Source organism: Leptosomus discolor, chromosome 1 (genome assembly GCF_034619465.1).
Source record: "Leptosomus discolor isolate bLepDis1 chromosome 1, bLepDis1.hap2, whole genome shotgun sequence".
In the NCBI taxonomy this organism is placed as follows: domain Eukaryota; kingdom Metazoa; phylum Chordata; class Aves; order Leptosomiformes; family Leptosomidae; genus Leptosomus; species Leptosomus discolor.
Genome location: NC_141391.1, coordinates 102,159,503 through 102,185,375, shown reverse-complemented (window position 1 = coordinate 102,185,375; position 25,873 = coordinate 102,159,503). Strand labels below are relative to the sequence as shown.

Sequence of the window (25,873 nt, the reverse complement as noted above, 5' to 3'; positions counted from 1 at the left end):
GGCCGGGGGCGAGCGGAGCCCCCGCGGGGCGGGGCCCGGCGGCCGCTGAGGCAACGCCGAGCGCCGGCTTTGCCCCGCCCTCCTCCCGCCTTGGCGCGCGCACACACAAAACTTACAGCGTCGTGTCCTCCCCTCCCCTCCCCGCCCACCCCCCCCGCCCGTTGGGTTTCCCTAACGCCCGCGTCGGTTCGGCCGGCGCTTTCCTGCCCGCCCCGCGCGCAGGGCGCACGGCGCCGTGTGAGCCAATAGGAAGCCGCCGCTGCCGCAGCAACAGGTGGCCTGCCCGAGCTAGGCGGTGCTTCCGCCATCTTGAGTGAGGGCGGCGGGTGGCGGGCCGGGGTGTGAGGGAGCTGGTGGGTTGCAGGGAGGCGGCCCGGCGGGCAGCGGCACACGGACGGGAGCGGCGAGCGGCGGTGAGGGCGGGGCGGGGCGGGGTGGGGTGGGGTGGGGGAGGCAGCGAGGTGACCCAGCAGCTGGGGTTGGGCACACGCCCTGTGAGCGCGGCCGCCCGGTCAGGGATCATCGGAGCAACCCAGGGCCAAGGTGAGGGGCCAAGGCCTGGGGCCGTGCACAGCTGTGCTTTGCAGCACGACTGGAGCACGGAACAGCACGTCTTGATTTAAAGGACAAGGAATGTTATGCAACAAGGAGAAGGATTAAAAAAATTCCCTTTACTCAGACACTTACAAATTGGCCAAAAGTCGCTGTCATGTACGTCTTAATTCTCATATCTGCCTTAAGGACAAGCCAACCAACCCACGGTGTTTTGCAAGCTGTTCACTGAACAGACAACAGAAAGGAAGCTTAGAAGAAAGAAAAAAAGGTCAGCATTCTTTGCACAGTTGCACCTTCTCTCGCTGGTGATTGATGTGGCTGGTCTTCACCCTTTGTTTGCACTTTTTTCAAAAATATCTTATTGCTAGGCCAAGACTAAAAGTGTTTTGACTAAAAAAATTGTGAAGGATGATACAGAAAGCCATGTCTGTGTCCTTTCCTCCTTACTGTAGATGTGAAGGAGACGTTTTCTTACAATCTTTCTTTTTTACCTGTGTCAATAAGGCCATGAAGGACAACTGTACCTTCCCTGGCTACACTCAAGGAGCTGCTTATGCCAGACATTCTTGCACAGAAGAATAAAGTTTACCTAATGTGCCTAGCTGGTTAGTCCGACCTAACTGAGATGGACACTTTTCTTACATAGGTATGTCTAACATCACCATCCAGGGGAAGGATCAAAAGTGAGCTTCAGAGGTCACAAGTATTTTATAAAGTTATTGTGACATTCACACATCTTCCTCCAACTAGTACAAGGATAATGCAGAGTAGTAAAAGGCAGTAAGGAGCGAGAGGTTGCTGGACGGCAGTTGACTAAGTACTAATACTCTCCCCCTGCAGGGCTGCGTAAGAAAGAATGAGGTCTCAACAGCAGAAAGAACCATCAGTCAAAAACCTATTTTCTGATGTGAGACCTGTTCAAAAACATGGCTACTGGCAAAATGTACTTCAATTCCTGTAAAGAATGAGAACTGGTGGCAAAATATGGGAGTTGCTTCTTACCATGAGAAAACCTCTGAGGAGCTAATGCTATTCTCATTTCCAATTACAAGAAACTTCTCAAAGACATGAATGAGGAGACAGTTGCCACTTATACTATAGCTCAGAGTCCCAAGGCTTACTTAGAAGCAACATTTCACCACGCACAGTGGTCTTGCCATCAGGTGTCATCTATGCAGAGACTGAAAAAAAGTTGTTAAATTTCCTAATGTCTCGTATTCTAGATTGCAGTTTTTAACTGCATTGTTGTAGATAACATGTTAGTGCACGCTTGGAAACTATTACTGTGCCAAATGCGGGACTGGATTTTGTAACCAGATTATAAACATACTGGTGCAGGCTATGACGGGTCACTTCTAGTATGGCAAATATTTTCAATGTTGTTCAAAGTAAAATACTCTTACAGATCTTTTCTTCCAAAATGCAGCAACATGAAAAACTAAACTAAGTCAAAAACTAGCTTTGGCAGCTGTGAACGCTGTACCACCTACTGATCTGCACTGTGCAGTGTTTACAGCAGAGGCAACAGCCCCGCTCCTTGAGATACCACTGTTATCCTGTCTCAAGTTAGCTGACCTTTTTTTCCAACAGGTCAAAGGCTTTAAACCGAAGAATTACTGGCATCAGTCGATTTTAATGAGATCTTGCAAGATATAACAAGGAGAAAAATAGCACGTGAAGAGATAATCGTTTTCCTTCTCCCTCTCTTCTATTAGAAGTTTCTTCAGACTGTCTAATCTGTTTTGAACTATTTAAGCCTTTTTTTTGAGAGATAAGCTCTCATCTTGGATACAGGATATTTTCATGATCAGTTGTGCCAAGTGACGTAAGTCTGTACGTTCTCACACCGGTTTTTATAAAAATCCAGACAAATTAAAAGTCACATCTATGAATGAGCTGAAACTTTTTAGTTCTAAATCAGCATTGAAACCTCCACACAAGCTAATGCCATTTTTAACCTTATTCTTTGATCTCAGAGTTGCTTCCTGACAGGAGTGGTGACACTTGCCTCTTTGAGAAGAAGCTATCTGTCTGTATTCTCTACATCAAGAGCCCTAGCCTCCTGCAGAAATCCCACCTGAGGAATTGGAATGGAAATCTGCTGTTACATATATTTAAAAACTTAAATCAAGAAGCAAAACCTGCTGACAACAAATTCCTGGAATTGCAAACTGCCATCTTACTGTTATGAAAGCCATTGGAAAATAGTCATCTACCCGCTACCGGTCTAATGGCGTAAGCCACCTCCCAGCTGGTTATTGTAACTCAGGTGTCAGATTTGTGGGTGAAACTAAGTTATTAATTATATTTGTATCGTAATACCGCCTAAAGCTTAACTAAGATTGTTATCACATCCTACCAAACGCTGCAGTACTCCACAGCCAAAGGACCTATCTTTCCTAGGAGCTTGAAAGTTCAAACAGAAAGTTCAAAATTCCACCCCACCAGCATTAATTCAGTCATAGTCTTCAGAAGAAAAATTAAATCTGAATCTCCCTAATCTTTGGGTTTAATGACACATTTATCCTTTCTTTTTGTTACATACGAAGGGAACGCGACGTACACTTTCCATTGGAAGAGCTGGTAAGCTAAGAAAAAAATAGATCTTCACCTCAATTTTCAGCTTTGGGGACAGGGTATATATTTCAGTGTAAGTGTCAATGATTAACAGTAATGATTTCTTTACACGCAAGAAAAAAAAGATTCCTGGTGTAAATCGCTAAAGGCAGACTAGAACAGCGCCATTCAAACTTTTTAAACAACGCACACTACCATCTAGTGGTAGAAAGAAAAGCACGAAGGATCTCAGAAAGGCTACTTTTATTACATGCATCTGCAACAAAAATCCTCGCTTCTCAAGTGACAAGTAGCTAACCAGAATAAGAAAAATTAAAAAAAAAACCCAGCACAAAAAAAAAACCAACCACAAACAAACAAAACCCAAAAAACCCCACCAAAACCTAGAAACTATACAGAACTTCATTATAACTAAGTGGGAAATGTTTGGAGAAAGTCCAAACATGCAGCCCTATGGGCAACTTTACTTCCTAAACACTCATTTAAAATATTTGCTTATTTAATAATAATAACTCCTCAGAATAGATTTTCATTGCACTTGTGTAATGGCCACACATAGGCAGATAGAGTCGGCAGTTTAAACACACGGCATTGGTATCAGTGACCACACTTCAGAAGACTATGAGGTTTTTTTGCGTCATAGAAGCCTATTCACAAGACAGTACTGACTTTAGCAAAGGATGTGCGTATCCAAAATATGCATATATTAACATTGAAAATTAATTTTGGCTATCAATAACAGAGTTTTCATTAAAATAATTTTTCTTTAATTCTTCCCATATCCGGCAAGTACAAAAGCACATGTCCTCAGTTGCTTCCTTACATTGACATTGAAATACGTGTATTAGTTATTTGCATATATATGTAACAGAAAATCTTGATTTCCTAAACCTTAACCAAATAACCACCCAGATTTACAATAACAGATGCCCAACATGTTTACAGACTGAAACACTCAAAGTAACCCAACCATCTAGTTGAATCTAAGAAACAGTCAAAAATAACTTGATCTGTAGTCATACTTTCCCCACAGTCAAGCATGACAAACCAGTGTATGATACAGAATTTTAGATATTTACTTCATTTCTCTTGTTAGATCATACAAACTTCATAAAAGCCTGACTGGTTCAACAACACTGACTTGTGGGGATCTTCTTTATTAACAAAGTTTGAGGAAGGGGTTCTCAGACTCCCATGTGGAAGGGCATACTTTCAGTGTGCCAGTCACTTTTCAATCTAGTTGTTGTTGGAGAGGAAATGCCCATCCCTGATTCCTTCCCCAGAGCCAGAAGGACCTTTCCACACAGTGGTGGCTCTTTCACACAGGCTGCCCAAAGAGCTTTACCTCCTACGTTTTCTACAGCCATCCTGAAGGCCTTGTTTTCTAGGAGGTTTCACTAAAAATCCTACTCAGTAAAGTCTTCAGTTTGCCTCTTTCAAGTGCTTATTATCTGCCAAGCAGGGCCTCTGGGTTAATTTCTCACAGATTTGTTCCCGTTAAAACAGCCTCCCATAGACAGAGGTCTGACTCTGTCTAAAGCAAGCCAGTCATCTTAAAGTGAGTATATAAAGTACACAACATCTTGCTACTTTTACTTTAAACTGAGTTTGAGCAAAGCACATGCCCCCAAAAGTAAACAGATATAAAGAAAATCTCCAGCCTTGTTTAGCAGTTTGTTCTGATGTTAAATGTTGTTAAAGTTGTGTTTTATTTCTAGCTTAAATTTGCCTTGTTCTCACTGACAGCCATTTGTTCTTGTTATGTTTTTCTCCACTGTATTAAAAAGTCTCCCAGAGCTTGATGTTTTATGTTGGAGTCCCTCCTCGCTATTCTTTTTGTTCAGCTAAGCAGATCTGGTCCTGCAAAGCTCTCAAGAGTGTTCTTCCTCATAGAGCTGCTGAAAGTGGCCTCACACCTGGTCCATACTTCTTCACATCATGTTCCCTTTCCTTCCCTTGACTTAATCCAGACATCCCAAGGGATCCCCTTTTCAGAACATCATCACCCGTGCCCTCCGAGGGTCTGGATGCCATCCAGTGCTGCTGGCCAAGCTCCAGACGTACCTCTGCAGCGTCATGGCCCCACCCTGCCTTTCCTCCTGGATGCCTGCAGTCTTCACAGCTGCCTGTTTATCTCGGCCTCTGGCCGCAGCAACCACAGTAACCAGGTGTCCTGAGTGCACTAACCCCACTTTGATAGCCTTCCCCAAGCCTTACCAAGGCAAACATACAACCTAAACCACTGTTACCACAGGTCTGTTTTTTCGTTGGCTTAGAACAATTTGTATAGATCACTTTTCTACGTTTTTTTGGTCTCTGTAGCCAACAGCATTCAAGGAATTGCTACAGCCCATATCGTATCAGCCATCGACATTAGCTATTTGCACCTGTATTGACTGAAAATACCTGATGACTCCAGCTCTCATAGCAAACCGTGTTTAACTGCACAACCTACAGGGTTATTTCTGATAGTTTGGTGTGCCGCGTTTGCTGGTACAATACACCATCCTCTTTTTTTTCCTCTTTAGCTTGTGCAGACTGATCCTTTTTTTCTCAAAACCACAATAGTGAGAATGAGAGAGCAGGGGTGATAGCCTCGTATCCCCTCTGTCCCATATTTTGCAGTTAGTTCTTGTGTAGAAGGACCTGGCACCCACAGGAGAGGTAGGATTAGCTGGCGTGTTTTTCAGAAGAACTGCTAGGATTTGGAAGAGCAGGAGTTGTCCCAGGACCAAGAGGAAACACACAAATAAAATGCCGTTAAATAAAATAAATACGGTGAAGGTAAGGTTTCTTTGCATTGGTATTGGTAGGAGGCTAAAAAGAAGCTTGAGCTGCAGAACCTAAGGCTTGTTAAGGAGTTTTTAAAGCGGTTGGTAAGGTGCAAAGCTCGCGTAACTGATTCAGATCAATTGCTTTGTTAAATGTCTGTCAGTGCAGTCTCTTCTCTTTTGTACATGTCTCCCCCTTCTCCCGTGGTTTGCTCTGCTCCTTCCCTGCCACTGCTCTCGGTTAGGCGGTAAGTTGCTCTGGAATGCGTCGTCCTATACTTGCATTGTGCCTGGCAGGGTTGGACTCCCAAGGTCACCGCCACCTTTGGATGCCACCCCAGATCTCACAACGATATGCTTTTCATTACAGTAACGCAGCAGGTTACCGTGTACCTCTTACTGATTTTTAAACTACGCTCTGGTAAGTCAGCTCCTAAATTAGGTAGAAAAGAGTAATACGTAGTAGAGGTAAAAGCCATTTATTTCAGGAGCAATCAGTAATAAGCGTGGTTACTGATTTACCACAGAGCTCATTTACAAGTGCTGTAGAACAAAGGGTTTTGTCGGTAAGCACTTCTGAAAAGGAACAATACATATAATACAATTTCAACAAAAACTGCGTCAAAGCTATTAATAGAAGGAGTAAGGTTGGGTTCCTAATCCTGTGGAAAAAAAAAAAAAAAGAAAAAGAAAAAAAGGAAAATAAATAAAAGAAAAAGAAAAGAGAAAAAAAGGAAAAAAAAAAACAAGAACAAAAAATAGGAATAGAAATAGAATTAAAAAGAAAAAAAAAGAACAGAAAAAATTAAAAAAAAGATAAAAAGAGAAAGATGATAAGAAAAAAGAAAAAGAGAAAGGAAAAAGAAAAAGAAGAAAAAGAGAAAGGAAAAAGAAAAAGAAAAAAGAGAAAGAAAAAGAAAAAGAAAAAGAAAAAGAAAAAGAAAAAGAAAAAGAAAAAGAAAAAGAAAAAGAAAAAGAAAAAGAAAAAGAAAAAGAAAAAGAAAAAGAAAAAGAAAAAAGAGAAAGAAAAAAAAAGAAAAAGAAAAAGAAAAAGAAAAAGAAAAAGAAAAAGAAAAAGAAAAAGAAAAAAGAGAAAGAGAAAGAAAAAGAAAAAGAAAAAGAAAAAGAAAAAGAAAAAGAAAAAGAAAAAGAAAAAGAAAAAGAAAAAAGAGAAAGAAAAAGAAAAAGAAAAAGAAAAAGAAAAAGAAAAAGAAAAAGAAAAAGAAAAAGAAAAAGAAAAAGAAAAAGAAAAAAGAGAAAGAAAAAGAAAAAGAAAAAGAAAAAGAAAAAGAAAAAGAAAAAGAAAAAAGAGAAAGAAAGAAAAAGAAAAAGAAAAAGAAAAAGAAAAAAGAGAAAGAAAAAGAAAAAGAAAAAGAAAAAGAAAAAGAAAGAGAAAGAAAGAAAAAGAAAAAGAAAAAGAAAAAGAAAAAGAAAAAGAAAAAGAAAAAAGAGAAAGAAAAAGAAAAAGAAAAAGAAAAAGAAAAAGAAAAAGAAAAAGAAAAAGAAAAAAGAGAAAGAAAAAGAAAAAGAAAAAGAAAAAGAAAAAGAAAAAGAAAAAGAAAAAGAAAAAGAAAAAGAAAAAGAAAAAGAAAAAGAAAAAGAAAAAGAAAAAGGAGAGAAAATCTGGCATAAGCTGCATGCAAGTAAAATGACCACTAGTGAGAAGTGGACCTGGGCCCATATAGAACAAACTGTAATTCTCTCCCAAGGCAGATGATGCTTGTCTTTTTCTAGTTTCCTACCCTTTATCTTCACTTCTAGGTGCACCAAAACCAGCTTCATTAAACACCCCCTCAAAACAAAAAAAAAAAAAAAAAAGAAAGAAAAAGCGAGTAAGCCGCATAGGTGTCATGGGAATTCCACATTCAAATTAAGCAAAGCGATAGTAGGGCTGAAGAGACCTCTGGAGATCAACTATTCCTGCCTCTCGCTACAAGGCTGCAAAACCATCAATTTCTTTACTGATGATATGAAGACGTATTGTCAAGGCTATTGTTACAGTGTACAAAAATACGTCAGAAAATTCTGCAAAAGTGAAAGTTATTTATTAATTGAGAACTACGTAAAGCTGTGATCTGTTTTTTTAATGAATTGAGTGATTTAACAGCAAGTGCAACGGTCAGTCTGCAAATACTGCAACACTGGTGATAAAAGACAAATGACCACTGTACCTCTTGATTGCACGTGTAACTTTTATATCAGCTAGGTATTAACACAAATAATTTTAAGACAATTTTATAATATTCTAAGTTTTATTCTCCAAATCTATAATTATTGTAAAAGCTGTAATACTTAAAAAGTCCTCTGAGTTTTGCAAAGAAGAATTGTATTTAAAGCTGGGTTCAAGTGGCAGTGGTACAGAATGTGATTCTCTTACATGGGGAAAAAAGCTGTTAAGAGCTATGAAAGGTAAACTGAAATTTAAAACACGAGCAAGAGTATGAAAAGATCAAATGAACTGTGATTAGGGAAATTATTTCAAGATGCTACAGGCACAATAAAATAGGAAACTAGTTTAGAATAAATGACAGTTTAATGTAATAGGAATGAAAATAATAGAGGTGTTCAAGAAAATCTAGACACTTTATTAGAAGTGAAGAAAGTCTCTTGAACCTTAGAAAAAGCTTTGAGTTATTTCCCAGTTCCACAGTAAAATGCCCTGATGGATCTAATTAGGACTTCACATGCAACTTTGTAAACTGGGTCAATGTGAGAAAAGCAGCATTTATAACATCGATAACACAGGAACACCGTATGTAGTTTATTCATTTAGTTTTGAGCAGAAATATGTCCTGGGCACCTTGCAAAAGAAGTAAGGGCATGTTTTCTTCTCCAAAGAGCTTGTATTTTAAGAACTAGTTTTCTGATGCCTTGAGCAGGTGAAATTCAGCTGAAGTTGGAGCAGTTCATCACTTTTGAGAACTCATGCCCCAAATGCAGTGCCACAGTGCGTGTCAGAGAATAGGGGGAGGGAAGGAGGGAGGAACGATGAGGATGACAATAATGAAATCACAGTTACTTAATAAGACCCAGATCCTTGCAAAGACTCTTAGCTTTAAACATATCAGTAATCCTATTGAATCATGTGCAAATCGAGATGGTCCTTTAAATAGGTTTGTGTGCATGCCCTTCCCTAAGCAACGGTGCATGAAATAGGGGACGGGAACAGTTGAAAGGCATTTGAAAGTGACGGGAAGGGGGGAGTTCAGTGAAGTAAGTTTGACTGGGATTGCCCAAGCAGAAGCAAAAGCCTGGGCAGAAGCCTGGAGTAGTCCAAACTGAGAGCGGGTCCAGAGTTCAAGCCAGACATACTGTTGACAGCAAAGTGAGTGCTGAGCTGGCCTTATTTAGATAGCAAATGAGATAATATGAGACTCCAGGACAGTCATCAGACTTTCTAGGACCTTGACGCTGCTGAGGCACATTCAAAGTTAATTCCAAACCACTATTTTATTGAATTAGGTATGATACTTTGACAGTAAAAAACTATATATAAGGTCTGTTTGTTACCTTGCCTGTGGCACGTGAAGGACGTTATTTCTTCATTAAAATAGTACTGCTTAAAGAAAAGGAAAATAAAATAGAAGAATAGGAAATCCGAAGATTCTTTTGGAGACTGAACAGACTTTAAGTACTTAAAAAAATACTAAGCAGTACAGAGTTCATTTTTTGAAAGCTTTGTTATTGATATTCTATTTTTTTTGACACACTGCAGAATGATTCATTCAGAATTTAAGTACAGGCTGCTTTGGTGCCTGCAGCTTTGTAGGATGCCGGGAATTCAGGGAAATGAGTAACAAACAGAAGGAAGAGAGGGACTGGTAGTGTCAGGCAAGAAGGTGCACCTACTCTTCCTCTCTGCTTTCTTAGCCTTGGTTAGAGGTAGCTCGGCTTTCTGTGCTTCCTAGCCCAGCAATCAGGCTCTTCCCCCCCTTGCATGTCTACATCCCTACCTTCTTCCCAAGCAGACTGCCTCTAAGCAGCTGGGAAGGGAGCCGATTGTCCCTAATCAGCTTAATACTGGGAAGCTCAGAACACTAAATACAGATGGCATTACCCCCACAACATGCAGCATGCTGCTGTGATTTTCAACAAGGCATCTCTTCCTCTTAATTTTGTTTGAGTGGACTGAACACCCTCTCAACCATGAAGCAACAGAATGCCACACCGACTTCTTGACACGAGTTCAAGAAACCAGGGACAAACACAGCAAACATACACGTGTTTTGAAAATACTAACAATTATAGTCCTCCAATACCATTTTACCACTTGTGACTTTGTCTTTTCCACAGCTGAAATAACGTATTTTAAACACGAGAATACAGAGCTGGCTTATATACAAGTGTTAATGCAGTTTAGGGTTTCTTTTTTTTACATCACAAAGGGCTGAGCAGTCATATTCTTACACGGGATAATGTATTATACCACAAGTAATTTGTGGAAACACAAGTTAAATCACCAGCTGTGATAAAAACAATGCAGAAAAAGTAGTTGGGCCAAAGCCCACATTTTGCTGACTGTCCATTTTCAAATTTCAGTCTGTAAGGGAATCACCTGGGACAGGATTCATCTCACACGAGTTTAGAGGTGTCCAGCGGAGACATCTCACCCTGATCCAGTCACCCTCAAGTTCTTGTACAGCCAGTGTAGAGAAATAGGCACTTTTCTGTCAAGGACCATCTCATCTGCTTTAGACATCATCTGCCTTGGGATGAGAAGAATCATTTCGCTGACTCTGCTCACTAGAGTTCTAGGATCTGCGGACAGGTGGTTTGTACCTGTCTATGTTTACTCCGATAAACCCCTCTCTCCATCCCATGGTGGGGAACCCAATTAAATGCCACCCCATTTCTGGAGTCTCTGCTCACCCCCATTTCCCACCGAGTTCAGTGCAAAACAGCAGTTACTCAGCATCTGACAGAAACAGGCAGAATTCAAGTCATATGCAGGCAGCTTCTGGCTTGGGGATGCATAGCTCCGTTTCTGAAATGTGGCAAACCCTGGGAAGAGCGGGTGCACACGCTTGATGAAACAGCACAACTTCAGCCAGAGGAGGCACCAGGGAACAGGCAGAGCAGGCTTCTGTGGGAGGCAGCAGCCTGCACAGGGAGGCAAAAAAGCCTTCCTGACTCTGTCACCCCAGTTCACTGCTCGGTCTATTACGGTGAACCATTAAGTATTTGGCATTTATGTCTTTGGCACTGCACAGGACTGTGAAATAGGGTTGCAGGGGCTTGAACAAATTCCCGGGTCAGCTCCCTTTGTGGTGGGACTGACTTGTCGCAGGAGTTAGGCAGGCTGATGGGGAGGACTCTCTCTGAGACCCTTGTAATGCAAGAGGCATTTTTGCCTTACTTCAGACTGCAAAAAAAAAAAAAAATACAACTTTGATCTGCAACATCCTATACAGTTAGGGAAGGAAAAGAAGTTACAATAATCCAAGCAAGTACAGCCTAATTGATAACCCCCAGGGATATAACTCATTCACTAACAGACTATAAGGGGATCTTCATGTTGTCCACTAATGTCTAACATCTGTGATGTTTAATTACCTGCACTCATCTTATAAATGGAGAAGGTGTGCAGTAATCCTTCCTGCAGCCGAACTGCGAAAATAATATTTATTAACTAAGGGCCTATTTTAGAAACAGATGGGGTGTAAAGAGCTTGAAGGTAGTGTACGGGAGGAGTACAAAGCAGGAGAGATTAATTGTTAAGTAATTGAGGCAGAGGGGAAGAGTGCTGAATGCAGAGAGCACAGAACCACAGCTATCCAAAGCTCCGGAATTTCACTGGGACAGATCTAATTTTAATGGCATATTTCCAAAACTGCCTTTGTGAAAACACGGCGCTGAAGAGTGACAAGGAGCAAGATGGGGCTGACTGGCCAGCTCTCCTCTGAGCTGTGCCCACCCCGTCCTTCTTTACCCTCTCCCCCAGCTCTATGACTTCCTACGTTGTCTCTGGCTCTCACGGGGACCTCATGGCACAAGTAGCAGCAGGGTGACCTGCTAGAGCAGCAACATTAACCCAGTGCCTGCATGTGTCAGTGCCAGGACTCAATCCAGCAGAATTAGAAAATGTCTGTTCCCATACTTGAGGAAAAACACAGCAAGATCTGTTACAGACTATTCAATCATTGCTCCATAAAAATGACAACTGTATCAAACACCATACCTTAAACTTTTCCCTGTTCTACAAAGATAATTAACAACTTGGCTATGTTAGCTGTTAATCCTTTTCTGCTCTGCCTTTGTCAGACTTCCATGAGTATTTAAAGAGCTAATCTTTTGTTACACTTAAACATTGTCCAATGTTAATAATCAGGCAGTGTTTATCTCTGAAAGATTTTGGGTTTTTCTCCCAGCCTTGAAATCCTCACCTTGTATTGTACTAAGAGCTATGCAGCAGGGAACAGGAAAATAAAGAAAAATACGATACTGATGTCAACGAATAAACTCTTCAGTGAATAAGTATAGATGAGAGACAATCATCTCTCATTGAGTTCCATCAGATTAGCAGGTTGCAGTCCCATGTCAAACTCACAACCTGAGCAAAAACTGAAACTGATACCCACAGGAGGTGTTTAGAGAAGTGGTGCAGACCCAAGGGACAGTTGAAAAGAAGCACTGAAGAACAGGCAGCTCCAGTGAGCCAGAGGAGGCTGTGCCGCATGGGGCTGCAGAGAGAACTCAGCTGTGGGGGCCCATCACCCACCAAAGCTGAGCAAAGCTGATCTCATGGGGACTGGGAGCAGGAGAGGGCTTCTCAAGGGGTGCAGCTAAAACACAGTATTCATGTGAACATAGGCAACTGACTTCAGCGGTTGTATCTGTAGCCTGCAACCATTTCTCCTGCAAAATTCCCACCACTTTTATGCCATGGATGTTGATTTGCTATTCATTCCCTCTGCAAAAACCTGAGGTGATCCTTCTCGCTTCCGGCCGCTGACCACCACCATTGCACAGGAGACAACATAGCAGTGCTTGTGGATGGTCTGCACAGTTGAAGGCAGCTCGGTCTCATATCTGAAAGCTTTGTAAGATGGCACTTGTACTGTACCTGGGGGAGGTGGCCAGCCTTCAGGGCAAGGGTTAAGATCCCTTCAGCAGGGGTTAGGACAAGTAAACCCATATTATCGGTGTAGAAACAGAGATGACTGAGATATGTCATTCTACTGATACCAGAACCCACAAGAGAGAAGTGAAATAATTGCTGTACGATGGGTCCAGCTGCGAGACCTCCATTGCCAGATGCTGACCCTCCATTCCTAAATCTTCAAGAAACATCCTTTCTGACCATGACTGCCCTCGCTCTTTTGTCTTACTGGAAACGCACCTCCGGGTAGCAAAAATTCTATGAAAAAGCTGCAGGATTGTTTATTTATTTGTCTGTTTGTTTTATTTTCATCAGAGCAGGTATTTGACCTGACAGACTGATTTATTCTGCAGTATTTCCCATCTCCTGTTGGCTGCATCTTTTCCCTTCCCACCCATTCCAGGACCCTGTGTTCAGTCTGTCCCTGCTCTTTCCACTCGCAAATACAAAAAAAGTGGTTTTATATACACAGGCACAAAAGTGTTTAACTGCATGTTTTTTAAGTATCATACCTCACTCCTGGCAGCTAGCTTTTCCATCCACTGTTTCCTCTGCACCTAGAAAACCAGGACTGTTTTCCATTCAAATAACATAAGTAATGCTTTTGCATAAATCACTTCTGAGAAGAGTGGGACTAGAGCAGGCTGCATCTCCTAGGAAATGACTTCCTGCCTACAAGCAAAACTACTGAAGCTTATCCTCACATGAGAACCTGTTGATTGTCTGTGTGTGTGTGTGAAGTGCCTCCATGAGCTAGAGAAATTACCAAAAGCGTGAAAGATGTCTTTTATCTGGAACAGAAGAAGGCCTGTGGGATGAATCTGCAGCTGCCTTACCCCAACTAAAAGTTACAGCTTCTTCCAGAGCACCTGCCTGCTCTGCACAGAACACGGTATTTCTCATCACATTTAGATGCCAAACTCTCGCAGAGACGCACAGCACTTGGCATGGTCACATACGAAGGAAAGCTACTTAAAAGTATGCAAATCAGGTTTTTTACACAGTGTTTCTGTGTTTTCTCTTACAACTTTTGCAAGTTGATAAGGATACATTTTCCTTCCTAACAATGTTTGGTGCGGCCCAAAGAGGTCTCAGGAATACATTTCAGATACTATGGAGCTGCTGAGATGAGGTATTGGTTCATCTGCATTTTTAAGAAACCATGCAAGGCTGTCGGGGCTCTGCAAGTTTCCGCGTGTCAGCAGCACTGGGGGTGTTAGTGGTTCCCTTCCTAAACCTAGATATGGAAAACGGTGTCCCTGTCCTTGTTCCAGCAGCCAGCAAACCCTCAGCCCCTGGGTGGCTGCCAGGCCCACCGGCCAGCGGGCCTGGGGCTTGCGGGTGCCAGGCTGGTGGCTGGGGAGAGCAGCAGGGCGTCTGGGGGGCCGCAAGGGACACGGCGCCTGAGGCCACCAGCAGCAGCGCAGGAGAAAAGCAAGGGCAGGAATGGGGCTCGGGGGGCTTTGGGGTGGGAGGCGAGGCCCGGGCAGGGCAGGCAGCAGGTGCTTCGCAGGCCCCGGTGGGGCCGGGGGGCAATTTTTTGGCCACCCTTTGCAAAAGCTCCAGTCCCGTTGAGCACCTGCAAGCGGCCGGCGGGGCGGGAGGAGGTGGGCGAGGGGTGGCCTGGCAGCGCTTGGTGCCACCGCCGTCACGCCCTCGCCACCTCCTCCCGTGCCAGCGGCAGCCGAAACCGGCGGCGAAGGGATTTGCCGGAGCGGAGAGGGACGCGCTGGCCTTGTCCCGTGCGGGGGAGGCGCGGGAGGAGGAGCGCGGGCACCCGTGGCTGCCGCCCCCACGCACGCACACACACGCACACACACACACACGCACACACACACACGCACACACACACACGCGCACACACACACGCACAAACACACGAGCGGCCCCGGGGGCGGCCGTGCGCAGGCGCCGCCGTCCCCCCCGTCGGTGCCCGGCGCTGATCCCCGCCGCCGGCGGCAGCGGCTCCGCCGATCCCCGTTCGTCCCGGCGGCCGGACGCGGGCTGCGCTCCTGGGCGGCAGCCCCGGGGGAGGCCGGCATGGCGGAGAGCCCGGGTCAGCCTGGCGCCGCGCCGCCGGAGGGGACCGACGTCCCGAGGGAAGGAGGCGATGAGGAAGCGGCGGCGGCGGCGGCTGGGGAGCCGCAGCCTGGGATGTCCCCCGAGGGGTCGGCGGAGCCCCCGGATGGGTCCCCCGCCGACGAGGCGCCGTGGCTGAGCGGGGAGACGGCGGCTGGGCAGGAGCCGGCCGCCGCGGCGGGGCCCCCCGGGGGCAGCGACGGGACGGGGAGCGGCTCCCCCGAGGGGGCGGCGGTGACCCCGGGAGGGCCGGGCGCGGAGCAGCAGGCTCCGGAGGGGGCTGAGCAGCGAGACTGCGACGCGAACGGCCCGGGGGGCGAGGGTCTGCAAGGAGGGGAGCCGGTGGCGGCGGCTGCAGACGCGCCCCAGGGCTCTGCACCGGGGAGAGCAGACCCCGAGGACGCGGCGGGGGCCCCAAAGGGGATGGAGCCCGAGGAGGCAGCCCCGGCAGGGACAGACCTCGAGGACGCGGCCATGGCCCCGACAGGGACAGAGCCCAAAGAGGCAGAGGCAGCCCCGGCGGGGTCAGACCCTGAGGAGACGGTGAGGAAGGCAGCCCCGACGGAGACAGACCCCGAGGAGGCGGCGGGGACAAACCCCGAGGAGACTGCGGCGACAGCCCCGGTGGGGACGGAATCCGAGGAGGCTGCGGCGACAGCCCCAGCGGGGACGGAACCCGAGGAGGCTGCGGCGACAGCCCCGGTGGGGACGGAATCCGAGGAGGCTGCGGCGATAGCCCCGGCGAGGACAGACCCCGAAGAGGCGGCGGCGGTAGCCCCGGCGGGGACAGACCCCGAAGAGGCGGCGGGGACAGACCTCGAGGAGGCTGTGGCGACAGCCCCGTCGGGGACAGACCCCGAAGAAGCGGTGGGGACAGACCCCGAGGAGGCGGTGAGGGAGGAAACCCCGACGGAGACAGACCCCGAGGAGGCGGAGGCGACAGCCCCGTCGGGGACAGACCCCGAAGAGGATCTAAGGCAGTCAGTCCCGGAGGGAACAGACCCCGAGGAGGCTGCGGTGACAGCACCGGCGGGGACAGACCCCGAAGATGCGGTGTGGGAGGCAGCCCCAGAGGGGACAGTCCCCGAGGAGCCGGTGGCCCCGGCGGGGAGCGAGGTGGCTCCCGAGAGCCGCGGGGAAGTGGAGGTGGCGTTGCCGACCAGAGGGGAGGCCGATGGTGAACGCCGGTCGCCGGGCGGCTCGGACGGCTCGGACGGAGCGGAGACGCCGGGGGCGGAGCGGGAAGCCGCTGCCCCGGCGGCGGCAGGAGCGGGCGGTGCGGCTCCGGGGGCAGGGGAAGGCGGCGCGGTGGCGGTGGCGGCGGGGCAGGGCGGCGGGTCCCCGGGCCCCGAAGGCGGTGAGTGGGACGCGGCAGGTCGGAGCCTGAACGGCGTTCGGGGCCGGGCGGAGGACGAGGAGGACGAGACGGGCTCGCCGGCCGCCCTGGAGGAGGAAGAGGAGGATGAGGAGAAACAGGAACACGACATCTCCCTCTTCGTCAAGGTAGGGTGTGAGGGGCTGCTGGGGAAAGCTCGTTCGCGACCCTCCCCTCCTCCAAGAACACCAGGAAGCTCCTGTGATGAGTGACACTTAAGTCTGGCAGGGAAAAGTCCAGCCTGGCTAAGGTGATTTGGTTATTAATGCCCCAAATAAATTTGCCTCAGCAGACAGCAGGCAGGACAGGACCAGGCTTCCCATGCGGAGGCTGAAGGCCGGCGCTGCCCATCCCCTCGGCCCTGGGAGCTGGTGGTACCGCTCAACCCAGAGGAGCACAGACCTGACCTGCAAGGTGGTCTGCCCCATAATTTCCCCTGATGGGCCCTGTGCTGGGTGACTTGAGGTTTCTCTAGGTTTAAATGGAAAGGGTATGCAGGTATCTGAGTTTCCATGGACTCAGGGGCTCTGCTTGTGCTCTCCTCACCCTGGGGCTGGGACCCAAGGCAGGGGTGGGAATGTACCCAGCAGCATCTGTTTGGACTCGCTAGCTGTGACTTGTGACCTAAGGAGTTCTCAAGGGATTTTAAGATCATCAGAATGCAGTAAGAAGGGTACACAGCACATCATGGCAGCTAAGGTGGAAGAAATTGGAAAACATAATGTAAAATGTGATACTGGGATTTCCTAACATGAACTATGATCGACATTTAGATAATTGCCCCGAAGTTTGGCAAGGCTGCATTCAGAGAGTCAGAAAACTGTCAGCAGTGTAGCATCCCTTGTAATTGTCCAGTTTGTGTATGTTTGGGCAGGGAAGATTTAGGTTAGAGGGAAATGGACAAAAAAAGAGAAACACCCTCCTCCCCCCCCCCCCCCCCCCCCCGAGTTTCTGGTATTTTATGGTATAGAGCTTTAGAGCTCCTTTCTAGCCTGTGCCTGAAATCCCACCAAAATCAATAGGACTTGGCATGGAAACAGCATCCGTCCACAGAGATGAAATATCAGATCTGACATTTCTGTGTGTAGAAACCACCCTAAGGTGTTTTTCTTCCCTCTTCTCTGACCTCTCTGGACTAAACAAAGTGTGGAGCAAAGTGGGATTTTTTTCTCACAGTAGACCTAAAACTAAGGAACTAAAACTAGGGAAGCAGAAGGCATTTGGGACCTTCTCCACTACAAGCTATACCTCCTATGCAAATACTGTACCTCCTGAGTTGGCTGAGGCTGCTTCTGCAGCAGCTGGAATTAGCCAAGAAAGAAAAACATTGCCAGCCCTCTGGGTGAGGGGGGTTAGGGCTGAAGCAATGTTTATGCCTTGATTTATCCCACCTCAGCACACACTCTTTTTTTTTTTTTTTTTTTTTTTTTTTGAAGACTGAGCCTCCTTTGAAGTATTGTTACTTGAAAAAGGCTGGGGAATGTTCTGAGGCTTACATGTAGTAGTGTAGGACGTGCTGGATGATATCATACTGGGAAGATGAATGATAACAATGCCTGACGTTTGTGAACGCTCCCCAGCCGCTCCCCACTTTAAGCAATTCCTTAGCATGCAGGCTGGGATGGATTCTGTGATCTAAAGGCAACTCTACAGCAGGTTGTTGCACGGTAGCTAGATGGTAACACTGGCTGAAGTCTGAATTTGTGTCAAACAGCAGGAGCTATTACTGTTGAGCCTGGCAGAGGTGATTTACGGACTTTCTGGCTCACAGATCGACAGCCTCCTTTGCAGGGACACTTTTGTAACTCTTTTTATTCTTGTTTTATGGTCTTGTATCCATCAGGGAATGCTGGAGAGTGGCAGAGGCTAAAGTCATAAAGGCTACATGTGCATTATTGCACTTGGGTGTACGCTTTATGTGACCAAAACTAGAGAGCAGCCTATAATAAGAATAAGAGCATCTGTTGTGACTGTCTAGTCCCCAAATATATTAAGCATGTTTTTTGAAAATATTTGTGAATTAATAAAGGCAGAAGAAGGAGCATTTTTATGAATGACTTAGCATTAGTAACTTAAAAATGCCTAGAAGATATTACAGATGCTTTTTTAATTGTTTCAGTGGGGAAGTATTCCAAGCTTGACTACTGTACCTCACCTGGAGCTAGATTTTTATAGTTGAGATTAGTTTAGTTGATATTGGATTAGTTTTTTAGTTAGAGATTGGCATGAGTTTCTCCAGTTTAATGGACATTAAAAAATGCCTATTGGAGAGGTCAGTGTCTCCCCACCCACCAAAATGTGCTGGAGCTGCCGTGCTGGGGAATTGAGGAGCGCTGCTGCTGTTGCTGTAGCCTTGAGACAGACTTGCTATATTTCTACCCTTCTCTTGGCAGCAGGAAAGGTATACAAAGAGGGAGACTAGAAGTTCTCTGTGGTGGCTTAAAGTGGGTTTTAAGAGCACATACCTAATGCTGTGCTTAAATAGCTGCTGATGTATTTTGATGGGAAAAAGGGGGAGAGTGGATTCCAACGTGGGACAGTGTGGGATTTGGCACTTGGGGATTATTGAATGTTTGTATCTGACCATAGCGTGTGGTCCACAGACATGGTGCTCCTTCCTGAGTAATTGCTAAAGCTCAAGAGTTAAGGAAGTGAGAAGATGATCCGAACTGAATACAAACATTCATTTTCAGCCTGAACCCCTTCCCATCACATATGTGTTTCTAATGCATGTGACCACCCCTCTTATCACTACTCTATCCCAGCCTATTAGCTCTTATTTGCTTTTGAGATGTTGACACCCACCTCTACTTTGCAAGTCCTGCTGACCTCTTTCACCTTTCTTCTGCGTTTCTCAGCAAGTACCTTGTGTGCTTTCTCCCATGCAGCTGGAGTCTTCCTTGTAAATATATTATACGTTGGCTCCCTGATCTTTTTCAAACCTCTATTTAAAACTTTACCCTTTTATAACGCCACTAGAAACTGGGAAGTGATTAGGCTGTTTGAAATACTGAGATTATTGTCTGTCCTGTTTCTAATTTCTTTGTCATGCCTATTTCTGTTTGTTTCATCTGCCTGTTGATTTTTGGCTTACTCATAAATGGTCAAGGTGGGGATTGTCTGCCTGTTGTCTGTGCCTGCATGCACAGTGCTAGAGATAGGAGGGCTATGCCATCATTTGATAGACCTATAGAAATGCAGAGAAATGTTAAAAGTTCCATAACAGGAGAAAACTCAAAAGAAAAGAATACAGTAGCAGTGATTGATTGACACTTGCAGTTTCCCTGCTAGGGAGCATTATACTAGACTTGGCTGACATTGAAGTACCTGGTAGTCTTTCAGTAATAATGTTTTGAGAATAACAAACAGAAGCATCACTATCAGAAAGAAACTTTTCAGATCTAACTGTATGAGGAGCAGTGTTTCTTGGTTTTGCTCTTTACTGTTGTTGATCAAATTTGTTCTTTTTAGAGGGTTTGTTTGTGGGTTTTTTTTCCTCTTCTGTTTCCTGCTGCTTTGCATTGGTTCGTCTCATTTTGCATGTATGTATTTGAATATTGCGAATATTGTGTCACCTCATGCCTCCCATGGTGAGGTGGGCGGCAAAATTCCTGCTAGCTCCACAAGCATGGGTACCAGCAATTGTGCTTTTAAGCATTTCTGTAGCCATGTAGTGCTATTTAGTTTGAACTCAGACACCCAGGGTTCAATGTTGAGATCTCATGCTATCTGAGATACTCTAGCACTTAGCAGGGTCAGCAGCATCCATGGGAGATAATGTCCTTCTGGACCAGCAGCTTGATGTCAGACGGGCTACACTAAGGTGTCTCCAAGGGCAGCAGGCATCTGTGTTTGGGCAACTGAACTTAATGAAGCTGAACTACGTTAAGACTCCTTGGCTATGAAAGCAAGACCATATCAGAATTGCTTTGAGTGTTTCACTAGGTGCTTACTTGGTTTCCGTTTTCCCATGAAACAACGTCTATCATATATTTCCTTTAGATAGTAATACTTGATGTTTCTGGTGTTTCAAAGTCAAATGTTTGCAAAGGTCATTCAGATATACTTTTCAACTGGTCCTTGGTGATTCAGCTAAGCATATCTAGCACCTTGGGCAGGACACATTGTGAATGTTGAAGCTTGGTAGCTGGTCTTCTAACGTAAATGGTATACATATGCTCTTTTTTTTCCCTTCTGTGGCAAAACCCCTTTATATGTCAGAAAACTTCTGTAAATGTCATAGATTTATCTTACCATTTGAATATAGTGGAACTTTTACTAAAATTATTGTTAATTTTAAGCAATTTAAATATTTATGTAGGACTGAGGAAGTTTTTTTTCTACATTAAAAAAGAAGCCCTCCAATGAATTTTAAATTTTCTTACAGATAGAAAATATAAACACCAGAATCACAACTGCAGATTTCAGCATTCCAAAGATTTCTAGGGATAGTGATTGATCTGTAAGTGCTGCACACAGTCGGCCAAACAACCCACCTTGAGCACAAGGCCTTCTCTGAGATTGCTATCTTCCAAACCGTTTCTTGCTTAGTTTCTGGGTTAAATGGTATATAGTAAAAGCTGACCATGAGCCTAAGGTAATAGATTTAATCCAACAAAAAGCAATAGGCTTTATTCAGCTTTGTGACATTCTTGCTCTCTAAATCAAAGTAATTTATTTTCATTTAGAGAGTTATTTTATTGCTACCAGGGACCAAGTTACTTTACTGAAACAGAATTTCCTTGCACCATTACTGAGATGTGCTTGATTGACTTGACATACTTTGAGCTCTGCTGAATTATCAAAAGTGCTATTAAGACAGTAAAAGCTTTGCTGTGAGTATAAACTGCACTTCTGGACTTCGAGTGCTTGTGGGTAAGAAGTCCATGGGCAGCAGGAGCTCAGATCCCTGAAGAAACCTGGCCTATATGCCGTTCAGTGGGTTCTCTGCTGTACCTGATATTTGATGTAAATATTTACAATATAATCACTGAGTAGGTATTTGTGCTTAAGATCTTGATTTTTGCTCACCGGTGCAATCAGTCTGTAAATCAGTTAGGTGAGTATGGTTTATAAGGAGAATTGGCTTCCTGTATCAAAATGCAAGCAGATGGGTTTACTGTCTTTTTAGTGTAGATTCACCGTAGGAGCCCAGCACTTAGACAACCTCAGGAGAGTGAAAGTAAAGCTTTGTATGTGTGGAGTTACACTAGCTTCGTATTTATGGATTAAAAAAGGTTTGGGGGGAAGTTTAGTCACTGCATATTTATCCAAGCAAAGAGAAATACTGAGAGTTTGCCAAAGGTGAGCACATTGGATCTGTGTGATGCTACAGAGGGACAAATTGCTGTGAGATGAGCAGGGCACCATTTGGTATGGTTTGGGCAATGGTAGAAAACAGATGGCTTCTCTTTCCCTCCATCCCAACCAGCACTTCTACGTTTCACCTTCCGTCAAAACCATGCCCTATTTTCCCTGAGGAACACATCTGCTCCTTTCTCCTCACCTTCTATTTTTACCTGTCTTGATCTCCATTTCATGTACCTTCTTCAGAAAGCAAGACCTTTCCTCAGGTGCTACATTGCTGCCACTAAAATCCTGTCATTTTTTCCTATGTTGTTTCCCTCCACCATTCTTTCAGATATTCTGTTTTACAGTTGGCTATGAGACCCATCTACTTTTATGATAGACTAGTTATGAAAGTTACCCCAGAACAAGGCAAAAAGTCATGCAGGAGAAAGCCCCTCCCCTGGAGCAGAGCTTGAGCTAGGCTAGATCTGCTGAAACCAGGATCAAACCAAAGCTGCTCAGGACTGAGCCTTGTGGGGCTGCCCAGCAAAATAAGCATGGCCCTGCTTTTCTGGCTGCTGGTTAATGAGCTGTTTGTATGGTGATTTTGATTCTTTGACTACATATAGCTCTACAAAAAGTACCGAATCCACAGCAGTGTGTTTGTTCAAAGACATTTTGTGGATCTGTTCCCAAGACTGTTGTACAAAGCAGGAAGCTGGCTCCATTCCCATGGGTATTTGCCCTTTCTCAGCTACTTTTTTTCAGCTGGAATATGGCAATTTTGGGTTCTCTAATGCAGCTTAAGAGGAACTGGCATTACAAATTCCTTTCATAACTCTTCAGGTTATTGTGCGTGCTGAGTGCACCTGCAGCAGTTTTTCTGGGGGCTGAGTACTACAGCAGTCTTCAATAAAACTGTGCTTGGGAGACTTTGGTTGGAAAGGCAGTAATACCAATCTTTTTTTTTTCTGAAAGAGCTGAGCAATTTTTTTGAATGTGCAATCTTTTTCATTTTTACTTCTCATGCTTTCGTTTTTGGCCATTCAGGTTGTCACCTTTTTAGAGCTTAGACTGCTAAAAAGAAACAAGGTTCCTTGGAGCCGCTGACTAAAGAATAGCTTTGAAAACTACACCAAAATTAGTTTTGCTGCTTTGCTCCTGCTTAACAGAGCAGTAATGTGCTCTGTTTTCTTATGCCAATATCAGTTCGCACAATGCACAGGCCAAGTCCTGTTCCAGAAAGACACAAACCAATGGATAGACATAAATGATCAGAAATATGAAGTTGCATCTAATTTTTTTTTTTTTTTTTATATGATCTAGTCATACTTCTTGGAGTCATCTTTTTGTCCATGCTTTGGAAGTCCTAAAACTGCATGCGAACATGGGATTGTACAAGCCTTAAGCATCAGTTTGTTCTCAACATGACTGCAGATTTCTGCAGTTTGCAGGCTTGTTTTAGCAAAAAAAAGTTTTGAAATAAAGTACATGTCTTCAAAGCTCTCTTCCTAGACCTTTGCCTTTTTTAATTTACTCTCAGCTCACTGCTTCAGTAAAGCACCTCACCATGTGTTTTACTCTAAGCACAAGCTTAAAGTCACGTGCTGTTTAAGCCCTTTGCTAAACAGGGGACACTGCTGATTCAGTCCTAGGGCATGGCTTGTATTTCTTGCTGGCTGAAGCCAGCAGAAACTTCTGATGAGATCAGCCTGCTGCCCAAAATTGAACCATACTGCCTCTGCTCCTTGAGTTTCGTCTTCATTGAAAGGCTGATCTTACCTGTGATCATCACAGACTGGGGGCAAGGATGGAAGTTTTCCTTGTCTGCTTTCTGCTTTTGGTCCCTGGTTATCCAAAGTGAACCTTCATTTCATAAATTCTGTTGGAGAGCTGCAGCCTTCTTCGGAAGTTTTGATGATTGCTGCATGATGTGATTGCCATGGAGCTGTGCCTGGGAATTCTTGTGCTGTCTGTTTAATTTGAGGCTTATATATAGATTAACAACAAACCAGTCTACAGGACTCATGGCGTTCACAAATATAAAACATTATAGAGTGTGGTAAATGATTTTCTGGATGAGGGGAGGAAAGGGATTTGGCCAATTAGTTGAAAAATAGAACTATACTAAAATTAAGTTATTAATAAATTCAGGTGAAATTTTGGAAATGGTCTTCATTAAATAAAAATTAAGAGGTTTTTTTTTAGGAAATATTACCTGCCAGTGTTAGGTTTAGATTCATCCACAAGCTGTTTAGCCACAGTTGCCAAAATGGCAGCAATAGCTGTCTGTACTTAGGACACCGATGTGGGATATGGGTGATTAAGGTGGTGTTAACAGTAGCATAAGTGAAAGATTAGTATGCATCCCTCTTCCAAGCCAGTGCCATAGTCACAGAGTTATAGAGTTATTCCTGCTCTCTCTTTGACACCATCAACATATAATAATTACCTGCAAAGTAAGTCAGCATTAGAAAGATGAATGCAAAGAGCCAGGAATATCCAGCAACTTTATGGTTAGGCAATGTATGGCATATTTGCTGTTATTTCCTATCATAGCAGTATGTAGATTTTAAATGGTATTCGGTAGCCTCTAGTTCCCACACATTTTGGGATTGCTTGTGAGATAAGAGATGTGTTATCCACGTGCTTTGAGAAACCAGATTGAGGTAGGGCATTAAAAAGATGAAAAGTTATCGCATCCCCTGCCCAGCATGGGTGTAAAAAATCACGCCCAGTCCACTTGAGAATCTTGATTTTGGTTTTATTAGCATCCCTAGCAGTAAAAAATAAACCATCTTTTGTTGATTAAAAAAAGACTAATTCTGTTTATTAGGTGTCTTTTAATACTAACCCAACTTTTTCTTCCATGTTTTCTTCCGTTTGAAATCAGTTTTCTCCAGCACTTTGCTGCCCTGTTCACAGGAAGAGGATTAGCCAACCTTGTGATCACTCTGCTTCCACAAACAATTCCGCCTTTTTGGGCTCTTTGCCTTGATGGGTACCAGCCAGGGTTAGCCATCCCAGGGACTCTGCGTTTTGGCCTTTCTTACAGTCTTGCATGGGTCCATGCAAAATTGTATTTATGTCTCTTTTTCAGAAGTTAGTTTAAATATTGTGAAGCAGAATGATAATAGAAATTAATATGACCACACTTTTTTAGGATGCTTGTCTCTGGTGAAGTCACTTTGAATTGGCGGTGATTGTTTACTTTTTAGCAAGAAACAGACCCCTCCTCTTCGGAGGTAGTAAAGAGAGTAAGGCAGTGAAAGGAAATATTATACATATTTTATGAAAGAGGAAGTGAAGCATGGAGCCTTACTCCTGTGCCATCGATGACTGTATTCTCTATGTCTCCCCTAAAGAGGTCCTACTGCTTCTTTTAAATAGTAAGAAATTGCACGTTCCTCGGACTCTGTCCAAGGAGCATAAGTAAATGCCATGTGAAGGTTACGTGATTATTTTCTCACTCAGATAATAAAATGTCACGCTGTGATAAGGAATTGTATGCATTTCCATTTGCAATGTCTGATTATTTACTGATAAAAGCCTGAACAAGTCAAGTGACTCCGTTCCAGTTGCTTTCAATAACATCAGCCTGGTCAGCACTAAAGAAAAGTGTTTTAATTCCTTCATAAAAGTATTTATCTTCTCAAAGCAAAGAGCAGCAGCTCGTACAGCCTACCACCAGCACTGCCATCGGAGGCTTTCCTTGGGAGGAGGGTGCCTGTTGCAGCCTCCTCCTTGTGAGAGCCTGGTGCTGGTGTGTTGGACGGCTGCAGGGTGTGCCATGGGTAGGGAGATGGTTATTGTGAAGCTCACAAGACAGGCAGAGGTGCAAAGGAGCTATTTCCCATCTCGTTTTTTTCCTTTTCATATGCTGAAATTTTAGCACATATATGAATGTGTAGATGTGGCACTTCGGGACATGTTTTAGTGGTCATGGTGGTGTTGAGTTGATGGTTACACTTGATGATCTTAGAGATCTTTTCCAACCTTAACGATCCGCTGAATATTCAAAATAGACTATAAATATAATTGTTACAGCAGGGCTGCAGTCACAAATGCACACCCTTTCCCAAGTTATCCAAATGGGGTGGTTACAAAGGTGTTAAATATTTACTCAGA

At 44.6% G+C, this 25,873-nt stretch overlaps 1 protein-coding gene across 2 annotated transcripts in view; it reads left to right on the top strand.

The window, feature by feature from the left end:
* The first annotated feature begins 15,042 nt into the window (after positions 1 to 15,042).
* CLIC6 (CLIC family member 6) overlaps positions 15,043 to 25,873 on the top strand; it is a 30,276-nt gene continuing 19,445 nt past the window's right edge. Inside the window, exons 1-2 of one of the 2 annotated variants that reach the window (XM_086460332.1) lie at positions 15,043 to 15,585; positions 15,634 to 16,584. In XM_086460332.1, the coding sequence (XP_086316458.1) occupies positions 15,043 to 15,585; positions 15,634 to 16,584 (1,494 nt within the window). The other variant, XM_086460322.1, reaches the window with a different exon arrangement.